This window comes from Gavia stellata, chromosome 20, assembly GCF_030936135.1.
Source record: "Gavia stellata isolate bGavSte3 chromosome 20, bGavSte3.hap2, whole genome shotgun sequence".
Taxonomy (NCBI): Eukaryota; Metazoa; Chordata; class Aves; order Gaviiformes; family Gaviidae; genus Gavia; species Gavia stellata.
In genome coordinates, this window is record NC_082613.1 from 17,813,188 (window position 1) to 17,831,898 (window position 18,711).

At 46.2% G+C, this 18,711-nt stretch overlaps 1 protein-coding gene across 2 annotated transcripts in view; it reads right to left on the reverse strand.

Annotated features, from left to right (window-relative positions):
- Positions 1–17,945, reverse strand: part of ERGIC3 (ERGIC and golgi 3) — a 30,492-nt gene extending 12,547 nt beyond the window's left edge. Inside the window, exons 1-8 of one of the 2 annotated variants that reach the window (XM_059827185.1) lie at positions 17,858–17,945; positions 17,611–17,681; positions 16,902–16,989; positions 15,480–15,599; positions 12,126–12,219; positions 10,785–10,950; positions 9,092–9,149; positions 543–557 (exon numbers count right to left, since the gene is read on the reverse strand). In XM_059827185.1, the coding sequence (XP_059683168.1) occupies positions 543–557; positions 9,092–9,149; positions 10,785–10,950; positions 12,126–12,219; positions 15,480–15,599; positions 16,902–16,989; positions 17,611–17,681; positions 17,858–17,945 (700 nt within the window). The remainder of the gene's footprint in view (positions 1–542; positions 558–9,091; positions 9,150–10,784; positions 10,951–12,125; positions 12,220–15,479; positions 15,600–16,901; positions 16,990–17,610; positions 17,682–17,857) is intronic. The other variant, XM_059827184.1, reaches the window with a different exon arrangement.
- Positions 17,946–18,711: the final 766 nt, after the last annotated feature.

The following is an 18,711-nucleotide window of genomic DNA, read 5'->3' on the forward strand; positions in this document are numbered from 1 at the left end:
AGTCGAAACATCGCATCTCAACCTGTAATCATCACCATGATTACCCTTAAAAAAAAAATCCAATGGTTTACAAACCCTCGGAAAACCTCCTACCAAGTAGTCTGAGATTAGCAGGCTTGGTGCATGAATTCCCAGGAGAAATTCTCTAGCCTGTTGTACAAATGAGATTAAATGAGATAATTATCCCATCTGACTTCAAAAGGCAAAGTCTCTCCAAATTGTCACCATGTCCCCCTCAATTACATTATCTGCAGAGAGCAACTAAAAATCCGCCAACACGTTATCTCCAACACTGATATATCAAAATCATTTAAGACAAAGATTCTCAACCTTTTCCATCTGGTGACCTCGTTTACCACAGAAGAATGACCTGGGATGGCTCTCCTTTTAGCTTTCAGGAAATCTTCTCAAATTCCAGCCTAGATCAACAGCTCTTCCCAAAGGAGATTTATGGGCACAGCAAATAATAGAAATCACGTTTGTTCTGTAGGAAACGGGGGCTTGGGGGTGGGGGGGCAGGGGGAGGATACTGCAACACTTACTCTCAACAGCGTGCACTGCAAAAATGATCAGAATAGCAGAGAAAACAGAAATATTCAAATCCTTACAATGAAAAAATACAGAGATTCACATAGAGCAGCATTTAAAACTCGTACCAAAAAGGAGACGAGTAACAGCTTTGCCGGTGTGCTTTCTAGGCCATATAAAATTAATCCCTAGCTAGCTGAAGGCCTGATATACGGACAAGCAATCATTTAAAGAGTAACAGAGAAACAAAAAGGCAGGAATCAATCACTAAAAGGAAAATCACAGTGGGATGTCCATATACGTTAAGCGAGCTCTAAAGCAGCATGCCAGATAACAATGCTGGTGACATTTAGACTCTTTTTCAGTCTTAAGGTAAGAGAAAGGTCATTTTAGGAGCAACCAAAGCTATCCAGAAGTGCACTCAAGGTTTACATTCACAATATATTAACAGTCAAAGCTGGGTAACAAGTTTTTGTTCTTTATCAGTCCTGTGCTTCTTTCATCACATCTGATGCACAGAGAAGGCAGCAAACCATGAGGTTGGTTTTGTTCATCCTGTTGCAAGATCCCAACAGAGGTGAATACCTGGAAGGATGGGGTCAGGGGAAACATATGTTTGGATGCCATATCTCAAAGGAGGTTAAGTGGTTACTTACTCCTTTTCTGTTCGTTCCAAAAGACTGTTCACATATATTCAACACTGTGCATGACTAACCAATAACTGTCATAGTCTTCTACCTTCTCAGAGGTGGGCCTCTGAATCCTTCACACAGCAATTTCAATCCACTTTGCCAAATGCTACATCCCTGATGGTGCTTCTACAACAGCGTGGTTTTTGGTATGGAGAAGGTATGGAGAGCCTCCAGATGGCTGCCTGACAAACAGCAGGCATTCCCAACAACTGGTACGACTTGAGCTCTGACAGATTATAGTCCAGTGACAAATGGAAATGTCACATTTGTGGTCTCCAAAACAGACTTGATATAACTTGACAACAGTTTGTCCATCTGCGCAGAAATGGGTGAGACCTTGCGTCTTGCAGCACCAAGACAACCAAACTCTGACAGCAGTTTACCAGCATAAAAAGAAAAGTCCTTAGCAATGCTGAGGATGAAATAAGAACCTCCGCCTCCAGCATTCAGTTTGGGGATGAAAACGGTTAATTCCCTGGCAGACACTAATTTGGGACAGAAGTTAGAATGAGCTCACACAAACGCCCTCTATGGAAGGAATACCATACAGGGGATCAACCAGAGGATTTGGATCTCCTCCACACTGAAATGGTGTCCTCGACTGATGGAGATTGAGTCCCGCATTATTTTTTTTCAAGAATGTTGATGAGCAGAAGAAGAGCTCAGATGAGGGACTGGTATCTGTAGAAGGCCTGTGCTATAGGAACAGCCCCACAACTAGCAGGGCTCCAGGACAAGGACCAGAGAAAGAGGCTGCAGTCTCCGCAGGAAAACAAATGAGCGTCACTTGCTCTTGGTAGCCAGTGAGAAGATGCCAAGGGACCTGAAAAATGACAATGAGTCTTCAGTCAAAGATTTTATGTCCTTTTGCAATTCAGCACTCAAAACATTAAAAAGTATGTAAAATTAAGAGAGGCTATTAGGGGTCATCCGTAGTGTCTGAGGATGCCTTCAAATAGGTTCTGGCTGTCAAACAAATCTCTAGTAGAGAAAGGAATAAAGCCTCCTTTCAGGACATAGGCAGAAGATTAATGAAGACGTACAACTGACCAGTGAATTGGTGCTCTTAGAGAGCTAACAAAGCTTTGCACATTTCTAGGCAAAGCTCGGTGATTCTGAGTAGGCAGCTCCTCTTCCAAAACCATTGTCGTCTCAAAGAGAAGCTTACTTGGGTTCTTTCCTTCCACAGTCATCACCACAAACGAGGAGGAAAACAAATGGTAGTCACAAGAATAGTGTCTTCAAAGATAACGTTGTTCCTCCAGTTGACCGTGTAGGGTGTAAGAAAACCACAAAATTCGGACCACATACAGAACTGTTTCACCCACAGAAATCGTCACAGTCATTGAGAGTGTCTTTAGGACAGAGAATGTCCTGAACGTTGTCATCAGCGTCAGCTTCTTTTCTAGGGAATTGAAGGAATCTAATGATACATTTTAAGGAATCCTGAAAAGCTCTCTGGCTGTCAGTAAAGCATGATGGACAATGTCTTCCCTAAAAAATAGTGATGATGGCACCTCAGCAACAGAACGGTCCAAAGATAATCTAAAGGATGAATGAGAAGCCTCAGCTTCCCCTTGACTAGAAGAAATATGGCAAGGAAGAGGGAAGTCATATGGAGATCATCTCTCTCCTGAGGAACCTATCACTAAGGACTCTCCTGCATGCTGGAAACTCACTGCCAACCACCGCAGCTGAAGCAGGAGATGGCTGCTACTGTACAGGCACGGATAGAAAGGGCAGCAGTGCCTGAACCACAAACCTCAGGAGGTTAAAAAGCTAGATGAGATTAAATCATTCCTCTTTTCCCTGAGACAGGAAGGAAAGAGAGAAGGTGTGAACTGCTGCAAAGAAAACAGCTATGATGTCCCAAGCCCAATCTCAGCTAGCACCAAATGAATACGCAGGGACTGAAGCTGTGCTGCTTGGAACAGAAGACTGTAAATACCAGAAATGTTTCACTCTAGTTTTCCCTTGATGCAGGAAAGCGGGGACTACTAGTCCCAGTGCCAAAAAGTCTGCCTGGAAGTGCTTCAGTCCTCCTCACGACCTCCTTCAGTCCTCCTCCTAATGACCTGCAATTTCTCAGTGCAACTGGACCACAGATGAGCTGAGGAACAAGACAAGGCCATTTGCAGCCGGTATGACATTCAGGAGTTAGGGGTCATCTCTGACACTGAAGATGAAGCATTATGGTGCAGGCTTAAAGCAACCAGTTTTCAATGCTTCCAATAACTTGGGGTGAAAATCAGCATCACTGCTTGCTTCAAAAGCAAATTCCCAAAGTTTCAGGTTGGATTCTCCGGGAATACAGCACGTGAAGGACAGACAGAGCCCCTGTCCAAGAAGCACAAGCTACACACTAGCTAAAAGGTAATTAACCATTACAGGCGGCACAAAGGAATAAGATCAGCAGTGTGAATTCTCCTAGAGAGAACAATTTCAATGACCTGAGATCAGCAATGAATAGCAACACACACTGAAACATCTAGTAATGATGAAAACTAAGATAAAATATGAACAGAGTCTATGCTGCAGAAATACCTCTACTAATAAAGTGCTCAGCGTCCAATGCTCAGCTGAGGAGAACGTAGCATCTCCTTACTCATGAACCAGCCAATAAGGAAAGCACAGTAGAAGTCTGTCTTTTATAGATACAGTAGGGGTCAAACTTTATCAATTCTTGAGTCTTCCAGTTAGGTATACCGAAAATGTGAATATGGATGGATAAAAATTGCATTAACCCAGCAGAGCCGGACCTTTCTCTTCAGTTATCTAAAGACAGAAAACCAACCTCCCTCAATTTCCAAATTACCTTTCCTTCAGCAGGGCCTGGGGATTATGAGAAACCAAAAGGAATGCAAAGTTGTATTTAATGGCTGTGCAGAACAACTTTCACCTAGGTTGGGTACACATGTGTAAATACGGAACCAACATCAAAAGAACATGAGAACAAAGGTTACGCACAAGCATAGAAAAACATTTGTGCAAAGAACAATAAGGGAAGAGAAATCATCTCATCTGGATTTAACATTCATGCAGACAGAAACAAAAAAACTTTTTTCTTACAAGTGGACAAACTGGTTTGGTTTTTTTAACAGACTTTTAGCTTTGCAGCATTTCCAGTGTTTCTCGTTCCTTCAGACACATGAATATTGCATAAAGACAGTGAGGAGAATTTGTGTTAAAACAAAGAAACGTCAAACACTTACTTTGCAAAACAAAGGTTATCAGGCAACCATCAGAGGTCCTTGGGGCATAAAGATTACCATGGTATAAAGGCATTTAAGAAATAAGTCTGGGGTCACACAAGATTTGGGTAATGCATTTTTCTGAGAAAGCCTGAGATGGCAGGGGCTTGATTTTTTAATGAAAAACCCTCAGGACATTTAGAATGCCAAAGACAAGTGAAATATGGTTTGAACCTCCTTCAACAGATATTACCCTATGATGAGGTAACGCACTTGCACCTCTTAAGAGCATGAGAGTCAGAGGCTACCTACTTCAAAACTGACTCCTGTCAGTCAATCTACGTGTCTGCATTAAAGCACATACGCATACCACATTGTCAATAAATAACTCAGAATCGCCAAACATGATTGTAACTAATAAAACCTGATATTCAGTAAACTCTTAAGAACGGCAGCTTTCATGAGGCTTCCCCACTCATACGGTATTTAAAAATGAAAAAAATTAGAGAGCAATTGCTGATAATTTGATTTTGGTGGCTACTCATTAGTATTCTCCTGATTAGGACAGTAACTGAATTTAAGCTGCCCTATTTAGCTATTGTTAGCAAACCTGAATGTAATTTCAATCTTTTTTCCTAGTCTAAACAAGGATCTCTGATCATCTCTGACTTAATGGAAGGATTTCTGGCAAGCCAAAGCCAAAGAACCAAGGTTCACGGATGTGAGAAATGGGATGAACTCCTCCAGGCAAGGCCGCTCCCCGCCTTTTACCTCTGTTCTTCTCACATTCAGCTGGTGCTGTCAAACCTCACCTTGTGATGAATATTACAATCTATAAAGCAGTATTTCAAGCCAATGATTTCTGGGGACAAAATATGAGTATGCAAGAACAAAACACAGACAAGGAGAGCAAGCTGTGTATGGAAAAGGAAGCCCAAAGAAGAAATGAATAATCCCTGAAAAATAAGACTTCTGGATCACGTCTATCCGAGGGCAGCTACTCAACCAAACTAAAAGGACATAAAAGATTGAGCTACACACAATCATAGCTAACATAACTAAACAGAAATAAAATTGCACCTTACGCAGTGCTGGTTCTGGTCTGCCTCGGGTCTCCTCTTACTTCTTATTCTGCTTTCTGAAAAAAGCAATTTCAACTTGCTTCTACCCAGGAGAGAAGTACAGGTTTGAAGTTGCAGCATTGAAGATGTTAACACCAAGCACATGACAAAAGCTCAGAAGCTCAGATCAGAATTACATTTACAGTCAGATTTACAAAGTGCTTCTGAGTAGGACCCTTCGCACTGTCACGAGGATGCCTGTGCAGATTCCCTAGCTGGAGCTCTATTAAACAACAGTAACCCTCAGGAGAAGGGGAGCATAACAGCGCAAAAAACTGAAAAGCTGGTGTGCTAGCTTCAGTATTTGAATAGCACCAGAAAAGTATTGACTCAGGTCTTACCCATCAGCTGTACAAATGTAGTATAGCTACTGTGACATGAGGCCAGGAGAGTGAGGCAATGGAATGAACTTTCTGTAGTACTGACATTCTTGTTCACCCCCTTATTCTCTACTGATTCCAATCGGTAGGGAATAGAAGGCAGTAGCAACAATACTGTCAGTCATCACAGTTTTGTATCAAACAGGTCCAGTAAACATATTGTTTTGATTGGATTGTTAATGTGGGTTTTGACTGTAACAGTTTGGAATATTCAGACTTCTCTTAGACATTCAACTTCAGCCTACGTGACATTCTGTTAAGTGCATTAATAGGACTGAGCATTAACGCGGACCTTCTTAAATGGATCAAAAAAATCACACTCTCTTAAGTTCTTGTGTGGAATTACAATCCAAACGAGGTATTTCCAGAGGAGCTCTGGAAATATCTCACAGAGCTCTGTCCTCTGACTAATACTAGTCAAGTTCTTTATCTGTAATTAAAGGGGGAAAACCCTTCCTTCTTTCTGTAAAGTTTTAAAAAAACCCCCAAAGAACAGATTTTGAAGAAAGGTTATAGTGAGGCAGAAAACACTCTCAGCTTCATGTACAAGAAAAAGAGCATGCTCTGAGCTGTCCATTTCCCTCGGGGGGCAGGGAAAACTTCTTGGTTGTTGGTTGGTGCCATGAAAACATTGCCCAGGAAAAGGTTGGGGAAAAAGGGAAATCACATGTTACAAACAACTAGGAAAGCAAGAGAGAACAAAAGGAAGAAAATCATTACACCACTGCCTACCCCATGCTTAGCCTGGACCTTAATCCTGGATGCAATCTGGTACCTCCAGACACAGCTGAACTGAAAGAGGTTCAGAGAAATCCAGCAAGGAAGCTCAGAGGTTCAGTGGTTTCCACAAAGGACCATCTGCGTAAGCTGGGACTCTTCAGCGGGGGGGAAGACGTGGTCTGTAGGCTGCCACAGGAAAGGTCTACGACATCCTGAGAGGCAGCGGGCAGTGACCGTTTGCTCTTTTCCCACCGAGGAACCAGGGTCGTCAGATACAGCTAGTGGGAGCAAGCAAGTAAGGGGAGGTGGTTTTCTTTACAGCAGAGCAGACCTGCTGAGCGCCTTGCAACGGAGTGTTGTAAATGCAAAACATTTACATGGGTTCACGGTGAGATGGGAAAAGTACCTGAAAGAGCCACTGAGGACTCTCAAGAGACCGTAACAGACTCAGGAGATCCCAAGAGCTGAAAACAGTTGCACATGGAGAAAAGTATTAGGGGTCTTTTTTCCCAGAAAGCAGAAAGTTCATCTGCCCATCATCCCTCCATCCTTCATTGTCCTCAAAACCCCAATATTCCTAACCCTGCCTCCAAAAGGTTTGCACTAACTACACAGTCCTTTCTCATTTTCACCTGTATTTTCCCACTGAATTTTCAATTCAGTTGTGCAAGATTTCTGGGGAACATGCAGTCAGAGAGCTATCCTGACCTCACCCCCTCCTCTACACACACAAAGTACGTTCTCTCAGGACAGCCAGCTTGCATTCATGATTATTACAGAGAACAGACGCAATGCACAGATACTTCTCATTAACTTAGACACATGCTGTGAAGTTGTAAATACTGGCTGTAGTAAGGTTGTTGTTGTCATGCTAGTTTAAGCACACAAAGGAAGTTTTGCAGGAAGAAATGGAATATTTTATTATTAACAACAATTAGTATTGTGGGGGAAAAAGGGCATTTCTTTTTGCACAAACGTGCTTCTTCATCTGGAGAAACTGTGCTCAAAAGCTTGCTCGTTTTTCTCCAAAGACACCACAGCTACTCTCACAAAGCACATTCACACTCTCCCAACCTTCACCTCAGTGGTACAGGTTAAACTGGAGTGAGTGATAGGAAGGGGAAAAATCAGGCTGAAATTAAAGCTCTTTGCGAAACCTTTACTACAAATTTCACACTTCGAAAACTTGACCAAGGGAACTGCTAATATTACATTAAACCACAAAGATCTGTAATCAAGTTCCTGTTAAAGATATAAGGCAGGGACTGCGGAAGCAAAGTCCCTCCCACTGTAAGAGAAGATCAGGTTCGAGACCACCCGAGGAACCTGAACATACGTAAGTCTATGGAACCCGATAAGCCGCATCCCAGAGTCCTGAGGGAACTGGCTGATGTAGTCGCCTTACCGCTGAGCCTGGGAAGATCATGGAACGAATCCTCCTAGAAGTTATGTTAAGGCACATGGAAGACAGGGAGGTGATTAGAGACAGTCAGCATGCCTTCACCAAGGGCACGTCTTGCCTGACCAGCCCAGTGGCCTTCTACAATGGAGTGACTACATCAGTGGACAAGTGAGGAGCTACCGAGGTCATCTGTCCCCTGAGGGACACCACTCATCCGGAGACGAGAAGGCTCCGGGGAGACCTCACTGCGGCCTTTCAATACTTAAAGGGGACTTATAAGAAAGATGGGGACAGACTTTTTAATAGAGCCTGTAGCGATAGGACAAGGGGTAATGGTTTTACACTAAAAGAGGGGAGATTCAGACTACATTTAAGGAAGAAGCTGTTTTTTTACAATGAGGGTGGTGAAACACTGGAACAGGTTGCCCAGAGAGGTGGTAGATGCCCCATCCCTGGAAACATTCAAGGTCAGGTTGGATGGGGCTCTGAGCAACCTGATCTAGTGGAAGATGGCCCTGCTCATTGCAGCAGGGGGTTGGACTAGACGACCTTGAAAGGTCCCTTCCAACCCAAACCATTCTATGATTCTATAAACTACCACTATTATTCTGGCCACTGGGTATTTTTATATATACTTGAGGAAGTCCTTCACAACTTAAATTTTACTCTAAAAGTTCTGAACGGCTTTAAAATTCTCCTGAGATGCTTTCCAAAATATCCCTTCCAGAGATACTAATATTCAGGTCCCAGACTGAACACCCTACTTGAGGTTGTTTTACAGCAGAGCAGCAGAGATTTGTGGAGCAAGTGAGACTGAGAGACTGCCAAGAAACATTATCCTCCAAGTTCTTCCCCACCCATGTGGCAGCACCTCCAGAAAACACTTCTCTATTTGTTGATGATGGTTCTAAACCTCTGTAACAAAACTTCAACAACGTCCTCCCCACTGAAGCAGTGGTGCTGTTATTATGGATAGCAATGCAAAGATAGTCAGAAAAACAGTCAGAGACACTCGGAAGCTAAAGGTCACAATAAGCAGGAAAAGAAAATACTTTACCATGTACGTGAGACTGTTGGAAACTTTTTCCTGGTGCAAAGTGGAAATTTCCAGCTACCTGCAGGAGACAGTAATCTTTCATTAAAAGGTCTGGATCTGTATAAATAAAGCAGTCGTGCTGGTGCTTGGATTTTTAAATTTTTGTTTAAACAACATATACACCAAGCAACTCATTTTCATAGGTGACAATATCAGCAGATATGGTCCTAAAAGAAATACGAATTTACCCTCTTCCTCACAGGCAGTTATGTGGAAAGCCACAATTATGCACTGATGTTGATAACTGTTCTACGCAGATTATTTTAGTGGATGTGAAAATGGGAAGAAGAAGGAATTAAGTCTGTTGGGAGGGAACTGACTGCTGCTGCAGGAAATACAAAAAGGTATCGCACAAAAGGAGTGGAGAAAAGTAACTGAGAGGGAGACTGAGTAGGGTAAAAAACCTCTTAATACAATAAACAACAGTGATCCTATGTATGCATCCAGGAAAATAAGCTGCGTGCAAAAATAAAGCACTAAACCTACAAAGAAAAAAAAAAACCAAAACACCAAACCCCCCAAAAAACCAAAAGACAGAGGTTCTTAAAATTTCATCCTGGAATCTGAAAGGGATATGGATATTAGGTGCCAATCCTCACTGACACTTACTAGCAATCATACGCACTCTCCCCTGGAAGATCTCAATGTCCCAAGCTCACGTGCTACACAACACCTTCGATGTCTGTGCAAACCGATTGCTTATGTTAACTGCAGACCTGATGAGAATGGAGATGTGCAACATTCCAAGTGCGTAACAACGGCGCCCAGAAATCTCCCCAGTGACACCCCCCCTTAGACCCTTGCTACCTCCAGCATTCCCCTTTGAATCTTTCCTGATCATCACTCTTTATGATAGAGGGTCCCGTTAACGGTTCCGTACCCATGATGATGCTCAAATCACAATGTCTAGCTTCATGAGTAAAAGGTTTACTTTCCAGAAATAAAGAATGTGGTCTCCAGGAGGAGTACATAAAGACGTAAAATACCCCCAGAGTTTGAATTAAAAAAAAAAAATAAGCCGGGGCCTGACTTCCAGAATGCCCAAGTGCATATGCAAGTGTTCTGGGTTTGATAACCTGCCAAATGGCAGGGTAGTTACATAGTTACCTGGTGTATCTTGTACTACAATTTCATACACCAGTTGCAAAACCCACCTCTCTGAGCATTTTCAGCTTTGACAACCAACTCCAACAGTCTTGCTTCCATTGTTTTTCTAAAGAAGGTAACGTTTCACTCTCCCCAGCACCTCTGCCGGCAAGTCGTTGGTTACTGTTATCTCCAGCATCCACTGGTGGTCTCTGTTTTAAGACTAGAAGGGCAGGCGGGACAACCTAACCTCAAAGCAGCTGCCTCTCCTCCTCCAGAAACCTCAACAAAAAGACTCGCCAGCTAGATGGTAGGAAAAGCTAAGCTTCTCTGGCCGGCATGCTTCCTACCAGCCCGCACAACGAAACAGAGACAGGCCCTTCCCACCGCTTTTCCTGACTCTCCTACTGAACCCCTTCACAGGCGCAAGTACCTTGCTGAGCCCAGGGGTTATCATATTACAGTCCTGTGAACACCTAAAGCTGGAAAAGGAGAGGAACGTCCCGACTCTGCCTTTTCACAGTCATCACCACCATGCAGCAGGTTCACAGCAAAACCCGTCTCTCACCTTGTTGACCTCAAGGAAACCGTACACTTGGCAGCCCTCGTTCTTCTGCTCTTGCATTTTCTGGCTAAACCCTTCCCTCTTGCACTGCTCTATGGTATCTGGGTTCTTGAAGGCCCAGCCTCGTCGCCTGTATGCTTCTCTGACATCATCACAAGTATTACAACACCTGCAAAAGCACAAGCACCATCTTACCATCTTTATCGCTATGAAGAGATGCTCCAGCTCAGGACTTGAATCCTTGGTGGGTTTTTCTTCAACAAAGCAATAAAGCAAACATCAGGGACTGGACCTTGAAAGCTGGCCTAATGCTCCTGAAGGAGCTCGAGCTTCTTGATGTACTTTCTGAGATTCTGGCATGAGGATGCAAGCTGTTTTAAGGCAGTGCTTGAGTCTGAAGAGGGCTTTGCCTGTCCATTTAGACAGCCAAGTCACTCCTTGGCAATGACATTTGCTACAAAAACAACAGCAGTGTCCCACAGTTCTGAGCAATTTGGAACCTCCCCGTGTGAACAAAGCATCTGCCTGTTTCTACTCCTCCTTTCCTCTGTTTTTAGGGCAAGGCTGTCAACATTGGAGGGAGCGTTAATGGCAAACTTTCTTCCTTGCTTTTCTACCTCTGGGTAACATCTCGGTCACCAGAAAAAACAGTTTTCTTTCCTGGTTCCATGTTTTGCTTGGCCAAAGAAAAAGTTGAAGGCTGGAATCACAAATCCCTCAAGACAGAAACATCCCTGGGGAAGGACGCAACTTGACAGATGGGACAAACCAAGTTACTACAGAGACAATAATAGCAAAGGATAGTCCAGAACCAATGGACTATCACGGATCCATTCTTACAGGAATTTGCAGGTAGGAGGAATGAGAAACACCAAATGACACCTGTTGTTTGTGTGAGCGACAGATGTCTGGTCTTTGCTCCCGTAAGGACGCAAAGCCTGCAGCAGAAGTGAGAAGGCAAAGCCACAACCAGGTTTTATTCCAAGACAGCTCATGTAACAGTGAAATAATTTACACAGCTCCCCTCTGGACACCAAACAACCCCAGAAGGTTCTGTTCGCTGAGATACAATCTTTGTGCTACTGCAAAGGTAGTGCCATTTGCACTGCCCTTAAACGAGCATGTAGACCAACTAGACAACCCAACTCTGCACATTCTTAACAATCATGAGTGCAGCTTCCAAAGGCATACCAAAACCACCACAGTTCTCATCATCCTCTGAACATGTGCCCAGCAGGATTTCATTGCACAGAGTTTCACAGACATTTTGAAAAAAAAAACACGCATGCAACATAACTGTATTAATTCAAGTGCTAAGAAGATACGAAAAGGTGTAAAAGTTACCGAATGTCCTCTGACTCTGCCCCGTAACAGCTCTCGCAGCGATCGGCATCCAAAGAATTTGGATCAAACACTTTTTCCTCTTCTTTCCCCAGCTCTAAAACAAAAGAGGATTCAAAGTGATGAGGCATGTCTAGAAACGCTATCTTGTACTCTTGTTTCGGTCTATGCACAGTAACTGTTCTACTCATGAACGCAATGATTTTGTGTCGGAAGCTGCATGTCCTGCACCCAAAGCCCACCTGAAATGGCACGCATAGAGCCTGCTGAGGTGTGAAGTAAGACCAAGAAGCAGAGTGGCATTTGTCTTCTCAAGAACACCCCCCATAGAAAGAACTGGCTATCTGGAAGCCTTGCTGGAGCACTGATCAGGTGTTACCTGCATAAAGGCTTTGTTAAAACATTGTCTAAAGTAGACCCAATCAGTAAATTGCGACTGATACAGGACCTGTTACACAAACAAAATTTTAAATAGCAGTCAACAGTGTGCAATGCATAATCCTGTCCCAAAACATGTAGGAACAACAGCTATATATTGCTGTGAAACAAGATCAGAGTGGGAGTCTCTCGAGTGGAAAACTGACACCCAGTCCTCCTGGATGACAACGCTGGCAAGTCACACATGTTAACCACTGCTCACTAGAAATCTCCAAGGAACTTCTACCTTCTTCGTGACTTAACAATTCTGCCAATGTCTGTGCCACGCATGTGTTGAAAGTGCAGCCGCAGTACGGCTGGGGCACGAACTCATGGAGTTTTATGTTCTCACGTGGAGAAGGGTGAAGAGAGACTTGTAACAGAGGAGATCAGAGCTGGTGACAGCTGAAACGTGCCGAAGGGCAGGGGATGCCTACAGAAAACTCAAAACAGGACTATTTGTTTGTCAAGAACCAAAACAAGTATCAAAGGTCTGCAAATTTTGGAGTTAGGAATAAGCGAGCCAAGGAATTTTGTGTCTATAACTTTCAAAAACTTTGGCTCTTATAATAAGAGGCCCCCTTAAAAATCAGGCTGTTTCAACTCACAAATCCTGAAAGACAGGTCCAAGTCCTGGGTTACAAAAGCCCTCTAAGGCTCACTACCTAGGCACTGCTGCACTACTCTCTATAAGCCTTGAAAAGGTGGCTCCTTGGATAACTAGTGCCGGGGAAGGGGATAAGGTACATAGTCAGACACTGCTGAGGGACTAAACGTTATCAGGGCCTTGTTTGTTGAGAATGGGAGGTATAACACATGGACAGAAGTGAGTATTAAGGATGTCTGTATTTCATATTAGCCACAGAAAAAAGGAGACTCTAATTAGAAAGTATGAAATATGCATGAAAATCAATCGTTAACCTTATTTCTTTAATCAAATACTTCATGGCAGTTACAGTCAAGCAAATAAAAACTTTTAGGAAAATATACCCATTATTAAACAACTGTGCAAGACTTTCTTTCTAAAGCTTACAACATTCAAAGAAGTTGAAAGTGCACTTAAGAATTCACTGTTTAAAAAGTGGTATGGCTTTTAACCTTGTAATTACACTAAAAGATAGCATCAGGAAGAATACAGCTTAATAATTGCTACACTTTGTCAAAGCCATGATTCCCACCATTTGAACAAGAACACCTGTACAATGCATGGAGTCTCTCAAGATACAGCAACCAGGAACAGCTTTTTAAATGTAATCACTAGCTGCCTGTTGACTTGCCTCGGAGATAGGATCCAGAGGTAATGCACACAGTTTAGATGCTACAAAGAAACTGCAGTACATAAAACTCTACAAGCAGGGTTTCTTGCTGTTAACATGGTCCTCAACTTGCATGCAGATGTGATACGTGAAACTGGAAAACCCTGTCCACGTTAAAAGGAAGGAAACGATAAGAACCACCAATAAAGAATTCAATCATTTATTGTCATTCAATGGAAATGAGTAAGACAACATCCAAGCACAGAATGCAGCCTACCACAGAAATCATTAAGCTATTAACTATTTTAATGTAACTATGAATAGGAAAAGCCTACAGATACTACTCCATAAAACATGGGTATGCTTTACTAAATTTAAGGTCAATACTGCTATAGTTGCCATTTAAATAACTGACTGAATGTCAGTATTACTAATAGAAACTGATAATCCTAGAGTTTAATGAAGATGGGTGGATACTTCTGTTCTAACTTGCAACACGGGTGATGGAAACTGAACAAGCCGTGCGCTTTTTCCAGACAGCAGCAGCAATTGCTTGTTGCATGCAATGCATCTATCTGATCGCTTTTAAAATGCCTCTTCTATGTAAGATGGTTTGGTCCCTACAAGTTTCTCTTCCTCACCATTGATTATCTAAGGAGTCAGAGCAACCGCTTCAGATGGAGTAACCCCGATGGAGACTGGCAATACAAGTAAGGCAGGAGGCCCACGTGTGTTAACAGAGAATTCGATACAGAAAAGTTGGTTTCGTCCCCAGACATTAAATTTGTAATGCCACAACCTCTGAATACAGAAAGGCTGCTAAGTGACACAATAGTATGAACACTATCACCACATTCCTGTGACAATGGGAGAAACTCTCGTACCCACCGATTATTCGGCTCTTGGCTTAGTTGAGCCTTTCATCTTCAAGAACAGAAAAGGGAAAGCTGAGTGATACAAATCAACGAATTTAGTTCATGCTGATATGTAGAACTACATTATCTCCCAGAAAAGATAAGAAGGAGCTCATGTTTTGTAAAGGAAAAGTCAGGACAGTATTACTGTTAGATTGTAACACTTTGCCAGAATCATTTCTGGTTCATATCGAAGTACAACGATGAGTCCTAACATGTAAAAAATGTAGAGGAGAGGTTTATGTAGCCAACGACCACTTACCACAACTTGTAACCGATAAATCGACTAAAATCTATCTGTCAGGTATGCATTAACACACACAAAGTAAACGTAGTAAGGTGCAAGTTTAGGCTTAAGGGTCAAGTCACTGGAGCCTGCCCTGGAGAGAGGCTCTTTCCTCTAATCAGGTTGTCCCATTTGTCAGCCCACTGTAAAGATACAACCAAAGTCAAGTTTTGCCAGAATAGCTGCTTGATTTCGAGTTGTAAAAGACCGTTAACTCAGCAGCTTTGTTGCCAAAATGCATCCATGAGTCCCTGTTGTAATTTCAGAGGGACTAGGCAAAGACTTGCCTCACAAAAGTAGCAAGCCTAATAGGAGTTTGTCTGATCTGCCAGTTTAACGGATTTGCGTACTACAAACTCCTCAAGAGTTTATGGTGTTTAAACACTCTTCAGCTGTCACTTGTTCCCGTGAATCTCAAAACTGGCATACAGTGATGGAGAGACTACGAGAGCATCCATCCAAGAAAGGCAGAATAGCATCTTACCGTGTCTCTCAGCTTCTGGAGTCACACGATTGCCAGCTTTATCCAAACGTTGTTTAAACAGATTGTGCTCTACATCCAGCTGCTGCTCTCCTGCTACGTCCATCGCATCGATGCTCAAATCTGAAACCAGCGAGCAAGGAAAGTAATCTATAAAGGCACATCTGTTACGGCCTGCGGCAGGCTGCGCAAGCATTCAACCAGTGAAAATACAGACTCTTTCAGCGAGGCGGATAAGAACGTGTCAAACTGAAAGAGCGTGTACGGTTGGGCCCAGGTGACGTATTTCAGCTGGCCCAGGTGCACATTCCAGCACCCCAAATGACCCTTCCAAATACGGGGTTTGGTTTGGCGTACAAGAAAGACTGTTTCCAACTGCCACAGAAAGCGCTACCCTGAAAGGTAAATACACTTAAGGCAAGAGCCCAAAACCACACCCCTCAAAGCCCATCACCATTTTCAGGAGTTCAGGAATTAAGCTTTTAAGCCTGGTTGAAAGCTGCCTCCTACCTCTACCCCTTCCCCCGTCAACATCTGCACATTTCCTTGTGATCCCTTTTCACAAAGAAGACCAACAAGGTCTGTGCTGTCGGTCTGGTATCGAAGCACCTCGATGCACTTGCTGGCTACATGTGCTCCTACAAGACTGACAGCTTCTCTGCACAGAGCAGCGGAGGCTTCCAGCCTCTCTGGCCTTCCCGCGCCCTTTTAAATGTGAGGAAGGCAAAGACCAACAATATCTGGGGTTCCCAGAAGGAAGTCAGACTCCCTACATTCAGAGCCCAATGCGTTACCCAAAGAAATTACTACAACAGAACAAGAGGCAGGGAAGGTTAGCGGACAGCCGGGTAGCGTGAGCAGCAGTAATACCCAGTAAGACTTGCAAAGTTTTCATCACTCCATCCTGCAACCTTGTTTTGAATTTAGTCAAAAGGTAATTAGATTATTAACGCTCTTTCTGATTTTAAAAATTTTGGAGAAAGGTTATCACGTGGCATTGGCGTTAGAGTCAGAATTTGAGTACAAAAATCATGAAAAAGTTGTGCCTTATCAAGCAACTTCCAAAGGAGACTCTGAAGTTTTTCAACAACAATACAGTCAAATCTTGAGTCCCAAGTGAACTCTGTGCCAGCTTTTTCAGTATTACTCTGCTCTCCAACAAAATACAACACCACACAGACATGTAAGCGGGTTTACTCCTTAGCCTCGTTCCTAATCTAGAAAAAGAATACTGCCTGACTGGAAGCGCTGGTTTAAGCGCCCAGCGGGCCTGGCTGGAATCCCTATGTAACCGCAAGGCATCACCAATTCCTCCTGCCCGTGGCCCAAGCAGCGGCGCAGCACTCGGAAGCACCAGGCACACTGAGCCTGTCGGGGCCTCGGCCAATACGAAAATTATCCCCAGCATTCAGAAGTCTGACTCACAAGCACAAGGCATATGCGGAAAAATAACGTCTAGATTGATCTTCAGTTTATCTCCCCTTGATTTGTCGACGTACAATTCCGGATGAACCTAGGAACAAAGGAAAAACAGAGAGTCCTGTTTCACTTGGAAGCAAATCAAAAGGCCTCTTTCCCTCGACTGCTCTGGCTCAGGAGCCGATTTCTACGATGCGGGATTTGTGAGACATGCGAGCTGCTGCCTCCCACACCTTCCATGGCAGTTAAGTGCTTGCCATTTGTAAGACTTCTTAAAAAGATAATAATTTGGGAATCTCAGATTCTGGGGGGAGGGGCACGGGGGGTCCTGCGCTTGCCTTCTTTTCTTTGTAGGGCCTCTGCTTTTAGACAGCGGAGACAGCAAGAGATTTTGAGACGCTCTCCTGCGACAGCCTTACAGGCGGCCACATGCCAACCCTTGTGCCAAGCGGCTTTCGGGGGAGGGCAGCCCGCTCCCACCGCCAAGGCGACGGGCGGGGGGGGAAAGAAAAAGCCCCAAACACATCGGCGGCGGCTGAAGCTGCTGCCTGGGCAGCCCGGAGGAGGCGGTGGAGCTGGCGGGGGCTCGGCGGGGGTGCGGAGGCACGGCAGGCCGCCCCGGGCCGCAGGGCCGCCTCTCCGCCGAGGCACCGCGGGCAGGAGGCAGCACCGGGGGCCGGGCCCCCCCCCCCCCGACGCCGACACCGCTACTCACCTCCTTCGTGAGGTAGTACTGCAGCTCCGAGAAGAAAAGCAGCACCATGAGGAGCCCGCTGACAACCGTCACTGCCGGGAGACGACAACCGCCGTCAGCACCGCCGCGCGCGGCCGCCCGCCCGCCCCGCCTCAGCCCGCCCGCCGCCGAGCACCGGCCCGCAAGGTCCTCCCCGGCCGGCCGCCACCCCACAGCGAGCCCCGGGCCCGCCCGCCGGCCCCCGGCCGTCCTCACCCCGCCCGCTCACCCAGCGCGCCCCCGCACGTCTTGACCCGAAAGTCTTCCAGGGTCTTGGGGAAGGCATCGAACCGCTTCAGCCGCCACAGCGAGTCCATGGCGCCGCACGAACCGGAACCAAACCCGCCTTCCGGGGCAGGGCCGGCACCGCCCCCGGCACCGCCCCGGCACCGCCCTCGGCAGCGCTCCCGGCACCGCCCCTGTACCGCCCCCGGCACCGCCCCCGGCACCGCCCCGGCACCGCCCCCGACAGCGCTCCCGGCACCGCCCCTGTACCGCCCCCGGCACCGCCCCCCGCACCGCCCCGGCACCGCCCCCGGTAGCGCTCCCGGCACCGCCCCTGTACCGCCCCCGGCACCGCCCCCCGCACCGCCCCCGGCACCGCCCTCGGCAGCGCTCCCGGCACCGCCCCTGTACCGCCCCCGGCACCGCCCCCGGCACCGCCCCGGCACCGCCCCCGACAGCGCTCCCGGCACCGCCCCCCGCACCACCCCTGGCACCACCCCCGACACCGCCCCCGGCACCGCCCCCGACAGCGCTCCCGGCACCGCCCCGGCACCGCCCCCGGCACCGCCCCGGCACCGCCCCGGCACCGCCCCGGCACCGCCCCCGGCACCGCCCCGGCACCGCCCCCGGCACCGCCCCGGCACCGCCCCGGCACCGCCCCGGCACCGCCCCCGGCACCGCCCCCGGCACCGCCCCCGCCGGGCAGGGCGGCCCGAAGCCGGCCGAGGGGGCGGGGCTGTGGCTCCCGGTCTCCTCGGGGCGGGACGGTCCTCGCTGCCGCCTCGCCCTCTTCTGACCCGCCCTACCAGCGGCCCCCGGGCCTCTGAGGGTCGCCCGGGAGACGCTGACTGTGCCGAG